Source organism: Anomalospiza imberbis, chromosome 17 (genome assembly GCF_031753505.1).
Source record: "Anomalospiza imberbis isolate Cuckoo-Finch-1a 21T00152 chromosome 17, ASM3175350v1, whole genome shotgun sequence".
NCBI lineage: Eukaryota > Metazoa > Chordata > Aves > Passeriformes > Viduidae > Anomalospiza > Anomalospiza imberbis.
Window position 1 is genome coordinate 6,236,741 of NC_089697.1, and position 18,953 is coordinate 6,255,693.

General features: G+C 41.6%; 1 protein-coding gene and 1 long non-coding RNA gene across 7 annotated transcripts in view; one reads left to right on the forward strand and one right to left on the reverse strand.

The window, feature by feature from the left end:
• The window catches only part of EYA2 (EYA transcriptional coactivator and phosphatase 2), a 91,688-nt gene that overhangs the window by 38,974 nt on the left and 33,761 nt on the right, over positions 1-18,953 (forward strand). For all 6 annotated transcript variants that reach the window (XM_068207615.1, XM_068207613.1, XM_068207616.1 and 3 more), the window contains 3 exons: positions 2,838-2,886; positions 3,489-3,631; positions 6,925-7,041. In XM_068207615.1, the coding sequence (XP_068063716.1) occupies positions 2,838-2,886; positions 3,489-3,631; positions 6,925-7,041 (309 nt within the window). The remainder of the gene's footprint in view (positions 1-2,837; positions 2,887-3,488; positions 3,632-6,924; positions 7,042-18,953) is intronic.
• LOC137484065 (uncharacterized) lies at positions 15,174-17,330 on the reverse strand. The gene is made up of 3 exons (XR_011004738.1): positions 15,761-17,330; positions 15,494-15,533; positions 15,174-15,399 (listed from the first exon to the last, which is right to left on the reverse strand). It is a non-coding gene; the product is annotated as an uncharacterized lncRNA (long non-coding RNA).

Here is an 18,953-nt window from a genome sequence, read left to right on the forward strand (position 1 = left end):
GGTAGGAAAAGGCACTGGCTATTATGTTTTAGTAGTACGTTTAACCCTTCATTTATAGGCTCTTAGAAGGCCAGGAGATGTTTTGTTTGCATGTTTGCTCAGGCATTAGGAATTGCGTGGTTAAATCACGCCCATCGTGACTGCCTGTTTACAAGAGCAGTAGAAGGAATAACAGCCTAAAGGAAACATCCTTTTAAATGTTCCTGTTTGCAGAAAAGATTAGAGCTAGAAATGATTTTTAGGTCCATCATTTTGTAAAATTCTTGGTGCAGGAACTGTTTTTTGTTATGTGGTATAAATAAGAGCCAACACAGGAGCTACTGTTGGACACCACTTTGCCAGTGACAGCTCACGCTGATTTGTTTCTTATAGAAATATTATGGTGTTTTTCTACAGAATGATCCCCTGTGCTACCAAGATTGTGCTCTTTCCCTTGAAAATACTTGTGGTTAATTTGAAGAACAGGAAAATACTTGTGTGTTTGACAATTCTCAGACTGACAGAGCTCTTCATGTAATAAATGCACACAAATTTATGCTCTGTATTATTAAATTTAGCAAGTCCAGTCATAGTACTTAGTCATTTAGATGTCCTTGTAGCTGTCTGGCCTGTTGTTTTCATGGGTGCTTGTCATGAGATGTGCAGTTATATCAATATAATTTTCAATAGAATTGAAATATTATATATATAATGTATAATTTGCACATTTTGCCTGTAGCATCAACTTTGCCTTTTCTTGTCAGTGACAGTAGCATACTGCATATTCACACACAGTAAATTCCTGCTTGGCATTCTTGGCAAACTTATTTACTCTCTACCAAAATCAAAAATTTGAAGTTGTGGTGTTTTTCAAAGAGAATAGAAATGAGGCTTGTGCTCAAACTGTTCTGCTGTGTTTTTTTGATGTAAAAGCCATTAAGAATTATAGAAATGAACTGTAAAATGTTTGTTTCTTAAGTGCAGTTCTCTTTGGTAATGAGTGACAGAAATGGTGTAGTTCTTGTTTTCACACTCTGAAAACCTAATTTTCTGATCTGTTGTCTTTCAGGTAAGTCAAAGCAAATTTTTCATAGTGAGTTTGAAAGTGACTCAGGTAAGCCCAGTTTTGGATTTAAACTCAGTCTTCTTTCCGTGGATGCATAAGTGAATAGATAACGTGTGTATAATATTATTCTTTGTCAATAATATGTGCATTTTTATATAACACTGTCCTTTGTCAGTATTTTAAACTAAACCTCTCTGCCTGTTTCTTGGGAAATAGGTTACTGTACCGTATTTTATAGGTGCAGAAAACAAGGTAGGGTTGCAGGTGGGTTTTACTTTTCTAAGGTGTGGGAGGGTTGCAGGGGTTTGAAGAAAGAGTCTTTGTGGTTTTGTTTCTGTCAGTGATTAAGGTGATCCTGTTAGTGATTGGGCATGTAGAGCTTTCACCATTAATTATATAAATTAACATTCTAAAAAAAGAATGAGACCTAGTAATTAATATTTTTATTAAGAACTCCTGATGATGCAAATTGAAATGTAGTCTAAAAAGTTGCCCTATGAAATGGCAGTGTTTTTTTAAATAGTTTGGTGTAATCTCCGTGTTATAATGTAAAATGATCAAGCCATGTAAAATGTTGTGAAGGAGGGTTGTGTGTGAAAGAACAATTTCAAGACAGATCTAAATCAGGACAAACAAACATTTCAGATGTGAGCTCCTTGGATCTATTTGGTCATTCTGTCCATGTTTGCAGTACAAGTTACCCAAAACCATAGGACTGTTTGCATGCATTTAGACTTTATATGTACTTGCATATTTCATTAAATGAAAAATGGTTTAAATGTTTAATTTGCCAGCTGACCAATGTCTGAACAAAGGAAGTTGTGCTGGTTTGGTCACTGTAGGTGGGTGGAGAATCCATGTGCAGTGAGTCTGGTGTGTGCATTGATGCAGCCAGGAGACACAGCGGCTGAATCAGTTGTGGCTTGTCATTATTGATGATTGTGAGAGTTTTTTGGCATTTGTAATGCTGAATTAATGACAGCTCCAGCCAGGAGCCGAGGAGCAAAGTTTGGATGGCACTGTGGAGGCAACCTGAAAAATGTACATAGTGGTATTTTGGTGTGACATTTTCAGTACAAGTTGCAGGTTTTAATTTATTTTGTTTGGTTTTGGTTTCTTAGTTTTTAATTTGGTAAATATAAATTTATCTCTGAATAAAGCTGGTGGCACATTTTTCTTTGCTAGTGTTACAGCACACAATTGGTTTGGTTCATTAGAAGGCATCTTGCACATATCAACTTGTATGATAGGTTTTCTACTGATGTTATTTTTTGATTGCTGGTAGTTCAATAAGGTATGCTATAGTTAACTCAAAAAATTCAAATTAAGAAGATTTATGATGTTGTATTTTTAATATTTACTATTATTTGATATATTTTAATGGACATTAAAGAAAGTGAGTCATGGTCTAGGAGAGTACCAAAACAAGCAAAAGGTCAAAATGTTCAGTGAGTTTAAATCACTTCAGCAATCATAGTATTGGCTAGTATAGCCTTTAGCATATGAGTCATTGCTGCAAAGCACAGCTTCACGACTGTTATCAGTCCCAGGAGAAGAAGAAACTGGTAGTTCAATCAACTGGTATCACCCTCAATTTAAAACTGAATCTATATTTGTTGTTAAGCAGAGAATATTCTTACCTGCCTTAGTTTGGTAATATTAACTAAAAAATAAAAAGTCTTTTGATTCCTGTATATTTTTCTCAAACCAGCAGTGCTAAAAACAATTGTATCAGCTTGGCTACAGAACAGAACACAATGAAAATCTAAGACCCTTTAATTTTGTTTTCCAGGCAGCAGCAAAGCAGCACCGCAGTGTCCTCTCCATCTGTACACCACAAAGTGAGTTCTCGTGCCAAGTGCTGTAATTTAAAATCCCTGTTTTGCTGAACAGCCATTTTGTGCAGACTTCTGTCACCTTAAAAAACATCTGCCCTAAGCCCATCCACCTGTTCCCCCACACATCTCTGGCACAGGGAAGTAGCTGTTTCTTAATCTTCTTTGATATGGAGTGTAATAAGGCTTGAGGTACTCTGAACTGTGTTTTTGTGCCCCTGGGTATCCAAAACTTATCAGTTTGAATATGTTGTGTTTATGAGTGACCACAGAGGGGATGTGTCGAAATGTCGGAGGTTTCCCATCTCACTCACTTGCTCGACAAATTCAAATTGAAACATGAAAAATCAGTGTTGATTTTATTTTATTTTTTTAACTTGCATGTAATTTGCACTGTCTTAAAGTCACCATGCGTTTAGGTGGCTTAATCTGATAGTTCATAAAACAAACTTCTGCTTCAGTCCACTCAGTTCCAAGTTCCCAACATACTCAGCATCCTGTGTTGAACGTTATTTTAGCAAGATGTCTGGAACTGTTCTGCTTGTGCTCTAGAGCATCGTGTGCAGTAGCTATTGCCTTACACCCTTCTGTTTTCTTGTTCTGAATAGACATTATCCCCATATAGTGACAGTCCCGTCCTTCCCCACGATGGCAGCCTATGGACAGGCTCAGTACAGCACGGGAATCCAGCAGGCTGCTGCCTACACTGCCTATCCCCCCCCGGGGCAGCCCTACGGAATCCCCTCCTACAGTGAGTACCCCAGAGTCCTGTCAGGGCATCGTCCTCCTGCTGCTGGCAAAATTGATTTGGAGTCTTTATGTTTTAAACTGAAGTGTCGTTTGTGTCTCAGCAACGTTGTCTTCTTAGGCTTAGAGGAAAGTCTGACTTTAAAAGTGCTGGGTTTCCTTTGAACTACATCAGCTTTAAACCTATCAGCTCATCATATCATGGGTTATGTTATTGCAAACTAGGTAAGTTTGGAGCTAGTCAGTAGCAGACTGAGAAATTCAGGTTCAGTAGGATGTGCCACTTAAGAGTAATAGCTTTTGAGTAAGTGTTCCCATGATTCACTGTCAAGACAAAGTACAGTAAATACGATATTTATGAAAACTGCACTTTGCCATCCTTGATTCTTCTTAAGGTTTCAATAACACAAGCTACTTTGAGAAAATTTCTGTGTATATTACTGCAGAAAAACCAAAATGCAGAGCAGAATTAAGGCATGGGTGAGATGTTACAGAGTACCTTGGTTTTGGAAGACAGTTTGTGTTTCAATGGGCACTTACTGGCTATATGTGCAGTCAACATTTCTAACCCCAGTCAGCTTTGTTGCCTGCTTTTCTGCACAGCCTTGCCAACAGCTGTGGGGAGACAGTGCTGGGCAGGAGCAGCTGGGGGATTCGCACAGGGAGCTAATTAAACCAGCACTCCTGGCAGAGGAATGCCTGCTAAACCAAGCCTTAAGTGTCCTCAAGCTCTGCATGGGGATACTGAGCTCTTGAGGAAGCTGAAATTCCTTTCCACTCCTAAAGGCCAAAGAGATGCTGCTCTCGTTTAGATACAGCTATTTAACAGAAAGCTTTGAGCTTCCTGCTTCTGGCTAGTCCCATGAGGGCTGTCTTGCACCATTAAAATGGCTTCACAGTTTTGTTTCCACTCCTGTTTTCTCTTGTGCTGCTTAACACCTTTGTTTACTTGGCAAATACAGTATCTCTTCCCAACAAGAATTTTTTATACAGACAAAGCTTTTACTGAAGGGAAATTTAGTGCAGCATGCTGGAAGGCTTGGGTAGTGGCCTTGGCAGATCCAAAGCTCCACCAGGATGATGAGAGGAATGTTTCGAGACCCTTTCCTGGAGCTGTTTGTGTTTGCATCAGCTGGCTGACTTCCAAGGAAAACTCTGAGCAGTTGTCCTGTTAGAGCAGGTGAAAGCAGAGCCATTTGCTACTGCCTAGAGGCCTTAGGGCATACATGTGTCAGGCCCATATGCTGCTTATAAATCCTGTGGGTGACCTCTTAGCATCCTTGAGCAGTGATTTCCCTCCCCCAGCCTGTACACCCTCTCTAAGATACTCAGCTCAGCATATGAAAAACTCCACCTGGCTGACAACCAAGAACAATGAAGCAGTATTGTTTTTAGGCACAAAAAATAAAACTCAGCCAGTTCCTAGACAAAACAGAACATTATGTGGAAATTAATTTGGTGCTAAGGTATTTTGCTGTCTGACAACAATTTTTAGGCTTCCAAAGAGGCCCATTTGCTGAAGATTAATTGTAACTGGGGTGGGCAGGTTGAATGGTGGCCTGTGGAGTGCTGATGGAATAGAAAAGCATGGAGTGTTGGGAAGAGGGGCTTCTCTTCCCCAGCAGTGATGAAGCCCCACACTTGCACCAGCACTTGTCCCCTCATTGTCCAAATAAACTTCCTGCCTTTCACAGTCATCTTGTTATGAGCTTGTGCTCAAACTGCATCGCAGTTCTTCTCACCTAAAGCTATAATAAGTGATTTTATTAGAGAAAACATTATCTGGAAGAGCTTATTCCAAACCTCAGCAAGCACAGACTTGCTGCTTCTTGTTAAGCTAGAAATGAGCATGTTTGGGGTAAGGCACCCGAATTCAACTTGTCTACAAGTTTGTCTACAAGTGCTAAAAGATGACAACAGCATGGAAAGTGTGTAAATCCAGTGCCCAAACATCTGCAGGGTCTTTGTTTAATCCCTGCACCCAAGGAGTGTCCAATGGCCATCTTTTGTTGTGCAAATAGGATGCAAACTAAGGAAGGATCTCGCCCAAAGGGTTCATAATATGTTGCACCTTTGGCTGTTTATTTTAATAATACAGCTGTACAATCTCAGCAGCATCTCAGAATAAAATATCAACTCCTTTCATTACCAGCAAGGGTTTCATCTTGCAATGTTTAATTCAACTTCTGCCATTCCCTCTGTAAATTATCAGTTTAATTGCCTGGTTTTGGAAATGAAAAGATTTTTGTGGCTTCAAGGCTTACCTATTGTTCCTGAACTGTATGTTATATCCAACTGAGTAGATGATAACCCTCCTGGAGGACTTGCCAATAAATGTTTTGATACCAAAGCTGAAAATACAATGCAAGTAAAAAATAACTATTTTGAGAACAGAAATCTTGAGGTTATTTTGCTGAAGGTCCTGTTCCATTGTTAATCATTGCTTGCATCTGATAACTCTTCAGGAAGTTTATGTGTCAGTGAATTTCTTCAATTCTATAACAAAACTATATGTTCAGAAATTGCTTTTGAGAACGGTATTATTCATGGTTGTTTACCCATGTTAGCAAAAGTGGATTTGGTTGTGAATACAGGATGTAGCTGACTCAAATAGATTAATAAGTCACAAATAAATTTGTGATGAATTTGTTTGGCTGTTAGGGGACCTGTTTGGGTAATGCAAATAATTAAACACACACACACATATCTATATCTATATCTATATCTATCTATATCTATATCTATATCTGTATCTATATCTATATCATCTATATCTATATCTATATCTATATCTATATCTATGTTACTGTTGAGTAGAATCAACACAGACTTACCAGAAGGCTGGTTTGCACAGTAGCTTGCTTTACTTTGAAATTTTCTCTTTTATACACTGTTCGATACAGGCGGACTAGATTGGTCAATTAATCAATACATTTCACCTGATTGGCTAATTAACAAAACACTTTTCTTATAAACAATCTTTGAGAAAAACAGGAAAACAGAGAGTAGGAAAACAACACCTGCAGGTTGTTTATAATAATAAGTTATCATTGTTAATCTTCAACTCCCCAAAGTCTCACAAGTCAATTCTGGGAAAACTTACCTAGTTTTCTCACTCTCTGACCAGGCTGCCACATCCACAGATATAGATCTAATATGTATACGTGTGTGAAAGAAGGTGTGAAAAAAGAGAGTTTGTTAGGTTAAAATCCAGCTGAAAAGTCGTTAATTCCCGCGCTTGCTTTCTGTACCTCTCTACGCGACGAGCGCTCACGTTTTGCTCTTGGCTCCCCAAAGGCATTAAGACAGAGGACAGCCTGAGCCACTCTCCCGGGCAGAGCGGGTTTCTCAGCTACGGCTCCAGCTTCAGCGCGCCCGCGGCGGGGCAGGCGCCCTACACCTACCAGATGCACGGTGAGTGATCCGGGCTGGCAGGGTCACCTGGGCCACCCACAGCCCTGTGCTGGACCAATTCTCCTCCTGCCAGTGCTGTGGAAAGCTTGTAGGTGCAGGCAGTCAGCACAGGGAAGGAGGTAAGTCGCTGCTTGATCTGTTTTGCTCATCAAGGCATTGATTTCTGGCTGAGGGACTGGATTTAACAGGGTTACGTCCTAGCAGAATTTCACCTGTGATCAATATAAGCTTTGTCTTCCTGCAGAAACTGTGTTTTCTTTTTCTTAATTAGTTCTATGACTGCATACCTGGGATTGTTGTGTTGGTGTGAGTTCCTGGTTTCTGATGGAAGCAAAACAAAGGTGGTTTTACACTTCATGCAAACAGTCCTGTCAGTATTATGCTCCTTTCTGCCTTATGCTGACCTGAACAAACAGCTCTATGCTTAAACTGCTGCATAATCTCCCTACTAGTATTTTTTAACAGCCTGATTCTTTGATACTAAGAAAAATGAGAGTGACTCTGCTTAAGGAGAGACGAATGCACACGAGGATAAAGCTCTGTGTTGGCTTTGTCCGTCCCTCTGAGATTTTCCAAGGGTTGGAAAACCAAAGAGGAATTGCATGACTTTCCCAAACTCTTACAGAAGCTGTTGAAGGGGAGAAAGATCACTTTGCTTTTTGATATTGTTGAGGGTTTTATGCAAAAGGCCCTTTTGTGACATTATACTTTGCTGTTCCCCTTGCAAAACCGTCTTTTAATTCTCTTAATTCTTCTCAATCCTGAAAGTGAAAGGTGGGCATACACATCCACTTTTATTTTAAGTCTGAGACCAACTAAAATCCTAAACAGTTATGAAAACAAGGTAAAATCCATTTTATTCCAGATATTATCTAAGGAAGCTGAAGACTAAGAGTTGATCCTTGTCTGAGACTTCACCTGCTAGTTTTCTTAGAGCATGTTACGTCTAACACTAAGATGGTTTTTGGGGCTTGGATACCTCAGTGCATGCTGAAGACACCTGTGTTGGATTTGGCAACCAAATTAAAAAAAAAAAAAAAAAGGAAGCATGTGGGTTTGGGGTTTTTGGTCACTTTTTGGTCACTTGGACTCCTACAGGTTTCACCTGTCCTACTTCCACATGTGCTCTTTTGAGAAGGCAGACTCTTGACTTTATTAGGTCTGAGGTTTTTAAGGTGTCTTCATTGTCAGGAGGTTTAGACAAGCAAATTTTGTGCATCAGCACTTGAAAATTACACTTGAAAGCAGCAGTGGCACAGCCATGAGTTGTACCAAATTACACTTGAAAGCAGCAGTGGCACAGCCATGAGTTGTACCAAGTCAGGCTGAGGAAAACTTTGTGTGTGAGCATGAGCGTGCCCTAGAGCCATGCTGTGCTATTAGGTAAAATCACTTCTTTTCAGATATTTATTCCAGGAAGATCTTTTCAGCCAGCTCAGCAAGCCTTTAACGCAAAAGAAAACAGTTTCTGCAAGTGGCAGGTGCTTTCTCCAAGGCACAGGGAGCAGGAGTAAATGTGTCTTCCTGTAAACAAATATTTCCACCCTTCCTCTGCTTGCTTGTGAGAGGAGCAGTCTGAAGCTCCCTGACTGTATGGTTTATTTACCTTGCTGAGTGCTAGTGAAAGGTTTGAGTGAGGAGCCAGGAGCCTTCCTGTGCTGAGTGCTGCTGAGGAATGTGGGCTCAGGGCTTTCCCACGCCACAGCACTTGGGGGTGGGGAGGTGATGGCTGCCTGTGCCACCCAGCTCCAGGGCCACTGGGACTTTGCTGGTGATGGGCTAAACCAGCTGAAAAGGGCAAACTTTTATCAATATATTTTTATTAAAAAGTTCAGGGGGGCTTTAAGATTCAAGCTTCTAACTCCCAATTCAAGGACAAAATGTTTTTTGTGTCATGTGGGAAGAGAGATCGTGAAGAGGGTGATGGTCAGGGGCTCAGCAAGAAGAGGTGCCTCCAAAGGCTGCTCAGTTTTCTACTTTAAAGTGCAAGGAAAAACATTTCTTTTTTAAGCCATTCTCTGCAAGTATTGTAGTGTTAATGGCTCAGGTACATAAGTGAAATAAGCTTTTATTGTTTGCCTCCACTGAGGACCAGCTCCCAGAGCTGGGATCTCATCTGTAGGTGAGGGTGGATGGTCAGATTGTTCAGCCCTTGTGATTTCTCCTCTCTGTCCCCTGAGATATGAGTTACAGCAGCAAATAAATGCCCATTGTAAGTGTTACACCACTCACCAAGGAATAGACAACCTCTTGGGTGACAGATTTTTGTCTCGCAGGGCTCTAGGACAAATGCTGTCCTTCGGTAAGTGCCGGCGTGGTTGGTGCTGGTTTGTTCCCTCTGGTGTTTGTTTGGCAGCAGCACTGGCAGGCTGGGATGCCTGTGAGGCTGTGAGCAGTAAATGGGACCTCTGAAGCCAGATTCTGTCCCTGTTCAGGTCTGTTTGTTTGCAGTACAAACACAGGTGATGCAGGTGTAAAGGCACAGCAGTCAGCTTTTCATCCTGATCTCCAGCTGTCATTGTATCCTGGTTCTTGAGTGAGAACAGGATCCACTAAAGAGTGAGAATGAAGATAGAACATCCTTTTGGTCAGTAAGCAGTAAAGAAAAAGAGCTATTTACAGCCAGCCAGAAGGGGAAATCTATTTTCATGCTTCCCTAGCATGAAACTAAATTAATTGTGGAAGAGTTTGTTAGCCAAATAGATAATGCAATGTGTCACACATATATACAAATATAGAAGATGAGATTAGCAAGTTCCATAGCTCTTAAAAAATGACACAAAACCATATTGCAGAGGTACTGTGGATTGAAATAAAGATTTTAATTGCCAAGTAACAGTGGATATCATCAGGCTTCAAGTAACATCCAGACTGAAATTTGGTATTCACATATTTGCTCTGAAGGAGTGACTCTTTTTCTTCTCTTCTTTTTCTTTTTAACCTGTGCTGTGTAGAGGGTTGTTCCATGTCATTATTGCATTTAGAAAATTATTTGTTTCGTAATGAAGAGATCTGAAATATGCATGTGGACAGTCTGGGGATGGCACTCACTTTTAGAGTCATGAATCTGGAGAGGAGGTAACAGCTTGCATTAGATTTTTGCCTTTAAAGTGGTAAATTTGTCATGCTGGGAAAGAAATGTTTCCTCAAGGTCCATTTCATTTCCTAATCAATCCTCATGTAAGTGTTCAATTACAGCACCAAATCACCAAACACCCTGGGCTTGATGTTAGAAATATATTTTTGCTTTTTCTACACATTTTTCTAAGTTTACATTTTCTGACAATTTAGCCATTCAGTGATTTGCTCAGACTTCTGGTAAAATTATTATTCAATGATAGAAATTGAACATGAGACACAAAGATTATCTTCCAGTTCTGCCCCCAAAAATTTAACTGGCAGCTGAGGAAACTGCTTCTTGCTGAGGGTGGGGGTGAAATCTTTGGAATATAAGAAACTTAGCATTTAGTGAGCTATGTAAAATACAAAGAGAAAATTGTGCCCAGAAACCCATCAGCTCTGCAGAGAGTGCAGTAACAGCCAGCTTATAGAGCATTTCCTGTGGTTGCAAGAGCATGTGCTCCCCCTTGATTGCACATTAGGCCATCTCTTCTCAGCTTGTCATTAATTCCTAGACAATGCCTTGTTCTTCAGTTATAATTGCTGAAATGACAGCTGGCATGAAACTATGAAGTTGCACAACAGTTAAAACTGTGGCCAAAGACCACTGTGGATGCTGTTGTTGGGCAGGAAAAGATTTGACTGCTTTTTTGGGGTTTTTTAATATCCAAATCTATCTACCCACAAAATACTTTTTACATTACAAAGGAAAAATCAGTTATGTAACTAGGATAACTTTCCTTTGCCAAGGAATTACAGAACATTGTTGAGCTTGGGACAGACATAAATTTGGGACCAAAGACGTATGCAGTGAAATTCTTTGCTACTGCTGAACATTTGTTTTCTTTGCAGAGCCCTTCTGATGAGCTGTGAAGTAGTGAATGAATAGAAATTAGCATTTCTTTTGTGCAACACTGATTTAAAATGGATTAATTATAAATATATTGCTTATGTTTGTGGAATGAATTGGTTATGAATTGTTCTCCTGCCCTGAGAACAAGTAAAATCTGAATAATTAATCAATTAAAATGTTATTTTATGCTGAAAACATTTTGACCCTTGTTGATATCTGGATAATCTGGACAATTTTTTTTCAAAGAGATGCCATAATTTCTTGCAATTACGTGACAACTTGTGTGTTAAAAATTCAATACGAGGTCATAAATACCAATTTGGTGTGAACAGTTACCTCTGCCTGCATGAATTTTGCAAAGGAAGTCCATGTTTAGTTTTAAACTTGATTCTTGAAGTACTTGGTGATGAAAATAGTGATGAAATTTCAATCTACACCTGAGAAATGTGGGGATCACACTTTGGCATCCAGATCGTGAATCCATATGAAGTTCCAAAAATAAAGAAAAGTGAGAGCATGTCTTCAGCAAACTGTCACTCAGATGCCCTAGATTGATAAAATTAAAAACCTCAGTAGAAAAGGAGCAGCCTTTTTCAAAAGCTTCTGCTTCACAGCTGGTTTGCATTAATTGCAGTCTCAAAGCGTGGCAGTAAAGTTGTGCTCCACTCCGTGGTGGGTTCAGCAGGGAGAGGCCTCTCTTCAGGAGGGGTCAGACCTCACTTTTTGCAGTGTAAATACAAGGTTCCTCAGAATAACAGCACAGTCTCCCTTTCAAAGATTTTTAAACACCAGGGGCTGACTGTGCTCCATTTACTTTGTTTTAAAACGAGCTGACTTCTAGGAGAGGGAAGTCCGTGGGAGAGGCAAAGGTGTTGACAGTGATGCACTGTAGGCTGCAAGGATCTGTGCTACTGCTACCCAAGGGGAAAGCTCTGCTCTACCTCTGCCATTTAATGGAAATTAAATATTAACTGGTACAGTCAAAACAGGAATCTTCTCTGAGGCAGAACTTTTATTTTGGAGGCGTCTTGTGTCTCCTTGAGAGTTTTGTGTGACTTTGTCATCAGGCTTGCAGAGGTGGCACTGGGGAGATGGGAGCAGCTGTGGCAGTCATGATTCAGAGAGAAGCAGTAAGGTAGGGGCAGTAGTAAAGGAAAATACAGAGAAAAGTTTGTGTGGTGAGAAAGGGGAAATCTACAGAGAAGAAGGAAGTGACATTTCCCTAACATGCTGCTTGATTGTCTTGGGAGCATTGGTGGAAGTCAGGTAGAAATATCAAAGTGTGAATTAATGAGCAAAATCAACACAGATAATAGAGATGTTTGGATGTCACAGAGACTTCTCTTTGTGGATTTTATATTCATTGCTTCTGTAAGATATAAAAAAATCCAAAAACATAGGATGGTAGCAGCTTGGGAAATCATGAACTTGGCCTTTATTATTCAGCTTACAGTGCAATTGACAAAAAATATGCTAAAATGTTATGGAAACTTCACTGAATAATTGATGCAGTTTATCTACTGATTTTGAAAATATCTAGAAGGCAATAGAAGAGCTAGTGTAAAATTACATATAAAATCTGTATCAAGAAACTTCATACCTGCATAGTCAAGCATTTGAGAGTTAGGAAGCATCAGATTCATGATGCTGTGCAGTACTGGTACTGCTTTTGTTGTACCTCATCTTCAAGCACTGTTTGAGGTAATGCTGTGGTGGAAAAAACAGAATTCAGCCATTGGATGAGACACAGGGGTGATGTTTATGGGCAAGTTCAGCCTGACCCTGCTGGAATCAGCACAGGCTGTGCAGCTCAGGAGTTTCTGAAGTGCTCTGCTGGCAGTGGATAACACTCTTGGATGGGCCTTTTTATATGTAATTTGGATGCCCCTTCTGTTTATATTGGCAGGGTTTAAACACTGACATTTCTGCACTGCAGAACTGTGACCTCTGGAACTGTGGGAATACCTGTACTCTGAAGAGGGGCCCATTGAGTTATCACAGATAAAAAGAGGAGGATGAAAATTTGACTTAGAAAGTCTGTAACTGGCAGATTTATTGATGCTGACAAGTCATTACCAGGACAAAGATCACTCTACTGTTGTCAAGTTTCTTACATCTTTCTCTGTTGGGGCTGTTCTCCTGGAGCCCCAGCAGTACTGAAGCAGTGCAAGGAGGCTGGAAAAGCCTCAAGACCAATGCCTGGATCTAGAGTACTCAGTTGACACTTACAAGGATCCCAGTAATGGGTGAAAGAGTGGAGATGTGCTGACCAGCTCCTTCTTTTCCACTGGTATTTGGAGATTTACTTTGCTCAAGAGGAAGAGAATTGCTAAATAATAGCTGTGCTGACAGGGCAAGGTTTTATCCCCAGTGGCATGACATTAGATGTGACAAATGTGACAAGGCTACTTAGATGTGAATGCTGACCTGGGAAGTGGAGGTTCGTGGCCACTAATTAGCAGAGGAGGTGGCAAATCCAGATTTCCTTTATCATGTCTTGTCATCCATCAGTGAAGGATTGTGTCCAGGATGAAACTGCAGCTGGAGGAATCTATTCTTTGGTGTCCACAGAGTCACCCAAATAAAGTCAGGTTTGCTGGTTGTTTTTTCAACAAGGTATTGCATAGAAACAGTCTGTATCATTGCTGTAAGGATGTTCCCTTTTTGGCCCAAAACATTTCCTTGTGATTTGTTTTTGAAGACAGACCAGTGTGATTTCCTTCTATAGCTGTGGCATTGTTAGATAGAAGTGGTTAAAAACACTTTCTCAGAGTACAGTAAAATCTAACTGCTTTCCCATGGTTCAAATCCTGAGAGTAACTGTAAACCATCCCAGCACTTTCAACACCAGTGTTGATCTGGATTGAGCTATACAGATGACCAAGCTCAAAAGGATGGTAAAAGCCAGGCTCTTAAAGCTGCTTTGGTCATCACTTATTAAAGTTCTTTGAAGCTCTGTGGGTTGAGTACTCCCAGGAGCAGGGGAAGAGCCTCAACTCAAGAAAGCTGAACTGTGAAATGTGCTTTATATCACCATGCAGAGTGCCCTCAAACACCTGGTCAGGCTGACAGGACTGCATGGGATTGTGGTGGGAGACAAATGGACTTATTTAGAAGGGGTTTTGTATCTGGGAGTATCATCTGCAGGAGGTGTTCATATGCTTTTGGGAGCAATGTCCTTTACCAGACACTGCTGATGTTGAGTGCTGTAACGTTGTAGAATAATACTTTTCATCTAGGTTAATGCAGTCTGCTCTTCCCTGCACTGAGCCCTTCCAGACAGAAATACAAGACTTTCTGGGGAAGGGTTCATTACACCTAATGGCAAACAGTTGAGCAATCTGCTGCAAAGTACATATGGCTTGAGTTTTTCTTCTCCTTTAACAGGTCGGATAGTCTTGAAATGCCTCCACAGCTGACAACCATGCAAGGTTTTATGAGTCTTCTTGCCCAGTAAATGCAGGCAGATGTTGTAGGATTTGGAACCTTACAAGGCACTAGAGTATAGCTGGTGGGAGGTAATTTTGATGAGTGCTTGACCTCTCACTAAAAGTGTAGCAGCTTGGAGAAGGCAGTATTTACTGCAGGAAACATTAGCTTGTCAGAGAGCTAAAGCACTGCAAAGAACCTCTCTGAATGACCATGGAAGTCTTCAGGCAGATGTTGTTCATAGCACAGAGTAAAGCACACTGTGCAGGGAGGAGGACTGGGGCCTTGCACAACTTTCCTGCAGTGCTTCCTGCAGGAAAACAGCCTGGTGATGTCAGAGTGCACAGGCCATTGTATGCAGGCTTGTAAAATACCATGCAATTCAGCTGACCCCTGCAGGCATTGATTTTATTAGTCCTAAATGGTCCTAAATCCTTTGAGAGAACTCTCTGTGGAGCCATTGTGTGCTTCATCTAAGAGTTAGAGGAAATGCTTAGGTCTAAGCTTCCTCATTCTGCGTTTTGGGAATTAAATCATGACACAAAGATACTCAGAAATGCCCATGGTAGCCACCCTCAGTGTTGCATCTTTTCAGTGTTCAGGGCTCACAGTTGCTGCTGGCTGCCCAGGGAGCTGTGATAAACACTGAAACTGTCCAGCTGTGTTGAACCTGGCCATCTCCTCCTCTGACTGTTGGGTAGTTCATTGAATGTTGGAAGTGCAAACCATCTGTTCTTCTAAATAGAGTAGCTTATTCTCTTTTGAGCAGTACAGGAGGCTTGGAGAACACCTGCCTGTTGTCAGGGCCCCTCTGACCTGTGAAAGACAAGGACACAAACCTGATTTTCAAAGCTTGCTGTGGTTTTGATCTGAGCTACACCACAGGCCCATCCTGTCTTCATAATCACCACTCCCTAAGACACCAGGATTCCTGTATCATACTGTGCATTCATAAGCTAATTTTTTTTTTTTTTAGCAATGCTAGAGCTTAGTTCTGAATACACTGAAAATAACCATGAATATTCCTTTCTTTTTTTTACTTTCTCTTACCTGGCAAAGAGGGGAAGAAATGCAGCCCATACTGCAGTGACTGAAAGACAGATGTAGAGGGTGAGAAGCTGGTATGAAACTTTTTGCAGGCCAGATCACGCACCATTGAAATCATCATTGACCATGGCATAGGCTTTTTGGGAATGCTCGAATTAAAACGTGAATGAAGGGAAAATAGCAAATGAAATCCATCTGTTTGAGAGCAGGAGTAGAACATTAATCAGCTCACAAAGAGTTTTTCTGTACATGTTGCCCTTGGACACTCACATAGAGAAGGGCCACATCTACTTATCAAGGGGAAATCATGGCACTGGCTCTGCCTGGCATGTGGACGCCTTTCATGCGGTGTCTTTCCATGAGAGTGTGTTTGTGATAGAAATACTTCACAGGAACACTTACTGTACCACACATCTGAAGAGCTGCTCCACTTCAGAGTTCAGATTGTTTTATTATGAGCTAAATGTTCTTTAAGCTACCTGTGAATGAGGGCATTGTGACATTTAGCAACTGGCTTGATTGAACACAGATGTGAGCCATATTCCATATGGAGAAGATCCAAAGGGGGAGATCCTAGGCTTGTTTCTGATTTGCAGGGAGTTTGGATGCAATTACTTGGCATTGAGCTACCAAGATAGATGGAAACAAATCGCTTGCTCCCACCTCTCCAATATTGCAGATGTAAAACCAGCCTCAGTTCTGAGTGTGTGTTGTCTTCAGAGGTCCATGGAAAAAAGCCAATATATGTGAAAGCAAAAATCCTGTAGAAATAGGCAGAAATGAGAGGGGGCCAGGCATTCATGTACATTGCTTACCAAGGGGCTTCCTAGAAGTGCCCCTTTCCACACAGCACCATTTTCAAACTTCATTCCAGTCTTTCTCTGAATATTGCAAGAAGTGCTATTACCTGGGAAAGTGTTTGAGGGGAAAAATGGTTACATGGGAAATAGGGCTAATTTGCAGTATCTGTTGATAATTTTCCAGTTTCTTGAGTGTAAAATTTACTGATGCAAAACTGAAATTGCACCTGGCAGAATTCATTTTGTTGCGGAAGTGTTTATTTCCTACCAACAACTTACTGAGGAAAAGCAAACATTTGGGGCTGGTTCTGGTATGTGTTCTGAACTGCTGAACTCTACAAGGCTGCTCACAGAAATTGTGACCTGCAGGCCTCATTCTCTGTTTATGGATAGAGAGGGTTTATCTCTGTCTCCATTGCCTGTGGCACTTGTTTGTTTTCCTGCCATTTGAATTGAGGGTGCATTATTGAAAACATGGTCTCTCCAGTCTGCCCTGTGAAGTGGAACAGGGACTGAGCTATAATAGTCCCCAAGACAAATATTGCTGAACCTGAATATTTAAGAGCTTTCTTTTCCATGCAGATAACTGATTTTTTTTCTTCCTTCTTTTCATCCTTGTTCAGCTGGGAAGAAATTCCAAGTGTTTACTGACTTTGGTTGTCCCCAGTGTCCTTATCTGTAATTATTCTGCTGTAACACTGAGCTGCCAAGACATCCTGAGCTTAGCAGCTCTCAAGGTGTACTGCAGGGAGGGCATTCAAATCTCTGAATGCACTGCTGGAGGGCAAGGAAAAGGGTTGTGTTTGATCTTAGTTAGACAAGGAGTGCTGAGATGGTAGTCCTCCTTGGTCAGCATACAATGATGGGAGCCAGAAGAAGAGAAAAATCAGAGTTGCCAGGTTGAACTTCAGTTTATAGGGAATAGCAGTCTTCAGCACTTCCACAAATATTTAAGTATGTGGGAAAAAAAAATCTGTCCTTCCTTTGGAAAATCCCCTGGGCAGTGGGAGCCAGCCTGCACTGGCCTGTAGGGACACCTGAACTTGGGTAGCGCAGCCAAAGTGGCAAAAATATATTGTACAAAAGCCCAGTGTAAAATCCACCCCACTGGGTCCAGTCACAGGGCACTGTGGGAAGCTGTGGAGTCATTCCCCATCCTCTCATCCCCACATTCCTGCCCTCTTCTCCCTGCTCACTTACCTCTGTGTGCATGGACACACTCCTCATAGCTGGTACAGAGCTCTGAGTATGTTCTGAGTAAATTCTTTAATCCAGCTGTGCGGGTCCCTCCTTTTCCTCACTCTCTCTGACTGTTTGGAAACCAAGAAGCTACAGTATCATGTGCAGGTAGCACAGCAATAAACATGTTCTCATCACAATTTACACACAAAACGTGAGTCCCTCGAGGTAACTCATCCCCCTCTTGACAGCTTTAATAAAGGATGATGGATTGTTTCTAAATGACAGTTTAGGAAAATCAAAAATTCCCCCCTGTATTGTTTCGAGCTCTGGTGTACAAGAGCTGTTTTGTCTTCTGTGGAAGTTGTTTTTGCCTGTAAGCACTGGGGCTCTATTACTCTCCTTCAGAGTGGTGAGAAATGCTGCTACCACAGGAATATATTCATACTGCTGCATACCTGTGACTTCTGGAAAACCTGCAGGAGCCTGTCACGGGTGGGAAGTGGGGAAATGCCAGGAGCTGGATGTGTTGCTGCCTTTGGGATGCTGCTCTGGGCAGTCTCCCCATGTGGGTTGTTGGAAGCAGGAGGGATTGGACACTGATCCACCCTGAGCTGCCTCCAAGGCAGGAATGCCAAGAGAAGGCATCACCAAGCCCACCTGCACTGGCTCAGCTCCCAGCCAGCACATTCTGGGCCTTGGGGAGACCCAGGCCTCCAGGTACCTGGCAGTCACCTGCATTCTGTTTCCTTCCTCTCTGCTATTTTCTTTTTAAAGACCACATGTGGCAACAAATTGGTTCAGGAGGGCAGAGTCCTCTCTCTTGTTTCTTTTTGGCCTGAGATTTATTTCTCAGTGCATGTGCTTTGTAGCTGCACTTGGCAGAGTGGAGTTTGTTCAGCTGTCCATTCCCCAGCTAATCTGGTGTCCTAAAATAAAAACAAGCAAGTGGAACTTCAGAGGGTGGCTGCCACATGAAGACGTGCAGAGTATCATGTGGTTAAAACAGCACTGCTCACAGTCATTCACATGGTGAGAAGCCAGATGAGAAAAAAAGGCCAAAGGTCTGATTAGGGCTTGGTCTAATGGTACATTGAGGTGACAGAATGAAGCCAAGATGAGCCCAGTGCAGCCAGGCAGCACCAAAACCATACCTCTTTGACACACCGTGTGAAATGAAAAATGCTGAAATCAAAACCAGCATAGAGTGAGGTTAAATCAAGGCTAGAACTTGGGAGGAGAGTTTATGGCTCTGCTACCTCTGGCCTGATGGGAGGCAAAGACAGATCATTCCTGCAGATCTTACCTGAACATTTACTCCTCCAAACAAAATCTTTGTGGTGGTGCTTCCTGTAGCTGAGGGGGGCTGGCTGAACATCAACTGCTTTGCTTGGGACTGAACCACGTCCATCCTTTCTCTTCCTGATATCCCAGGTTGAAGAAATATCTTTGCTCCTTGCTGTCCCAGAAATCTCAGCAATATT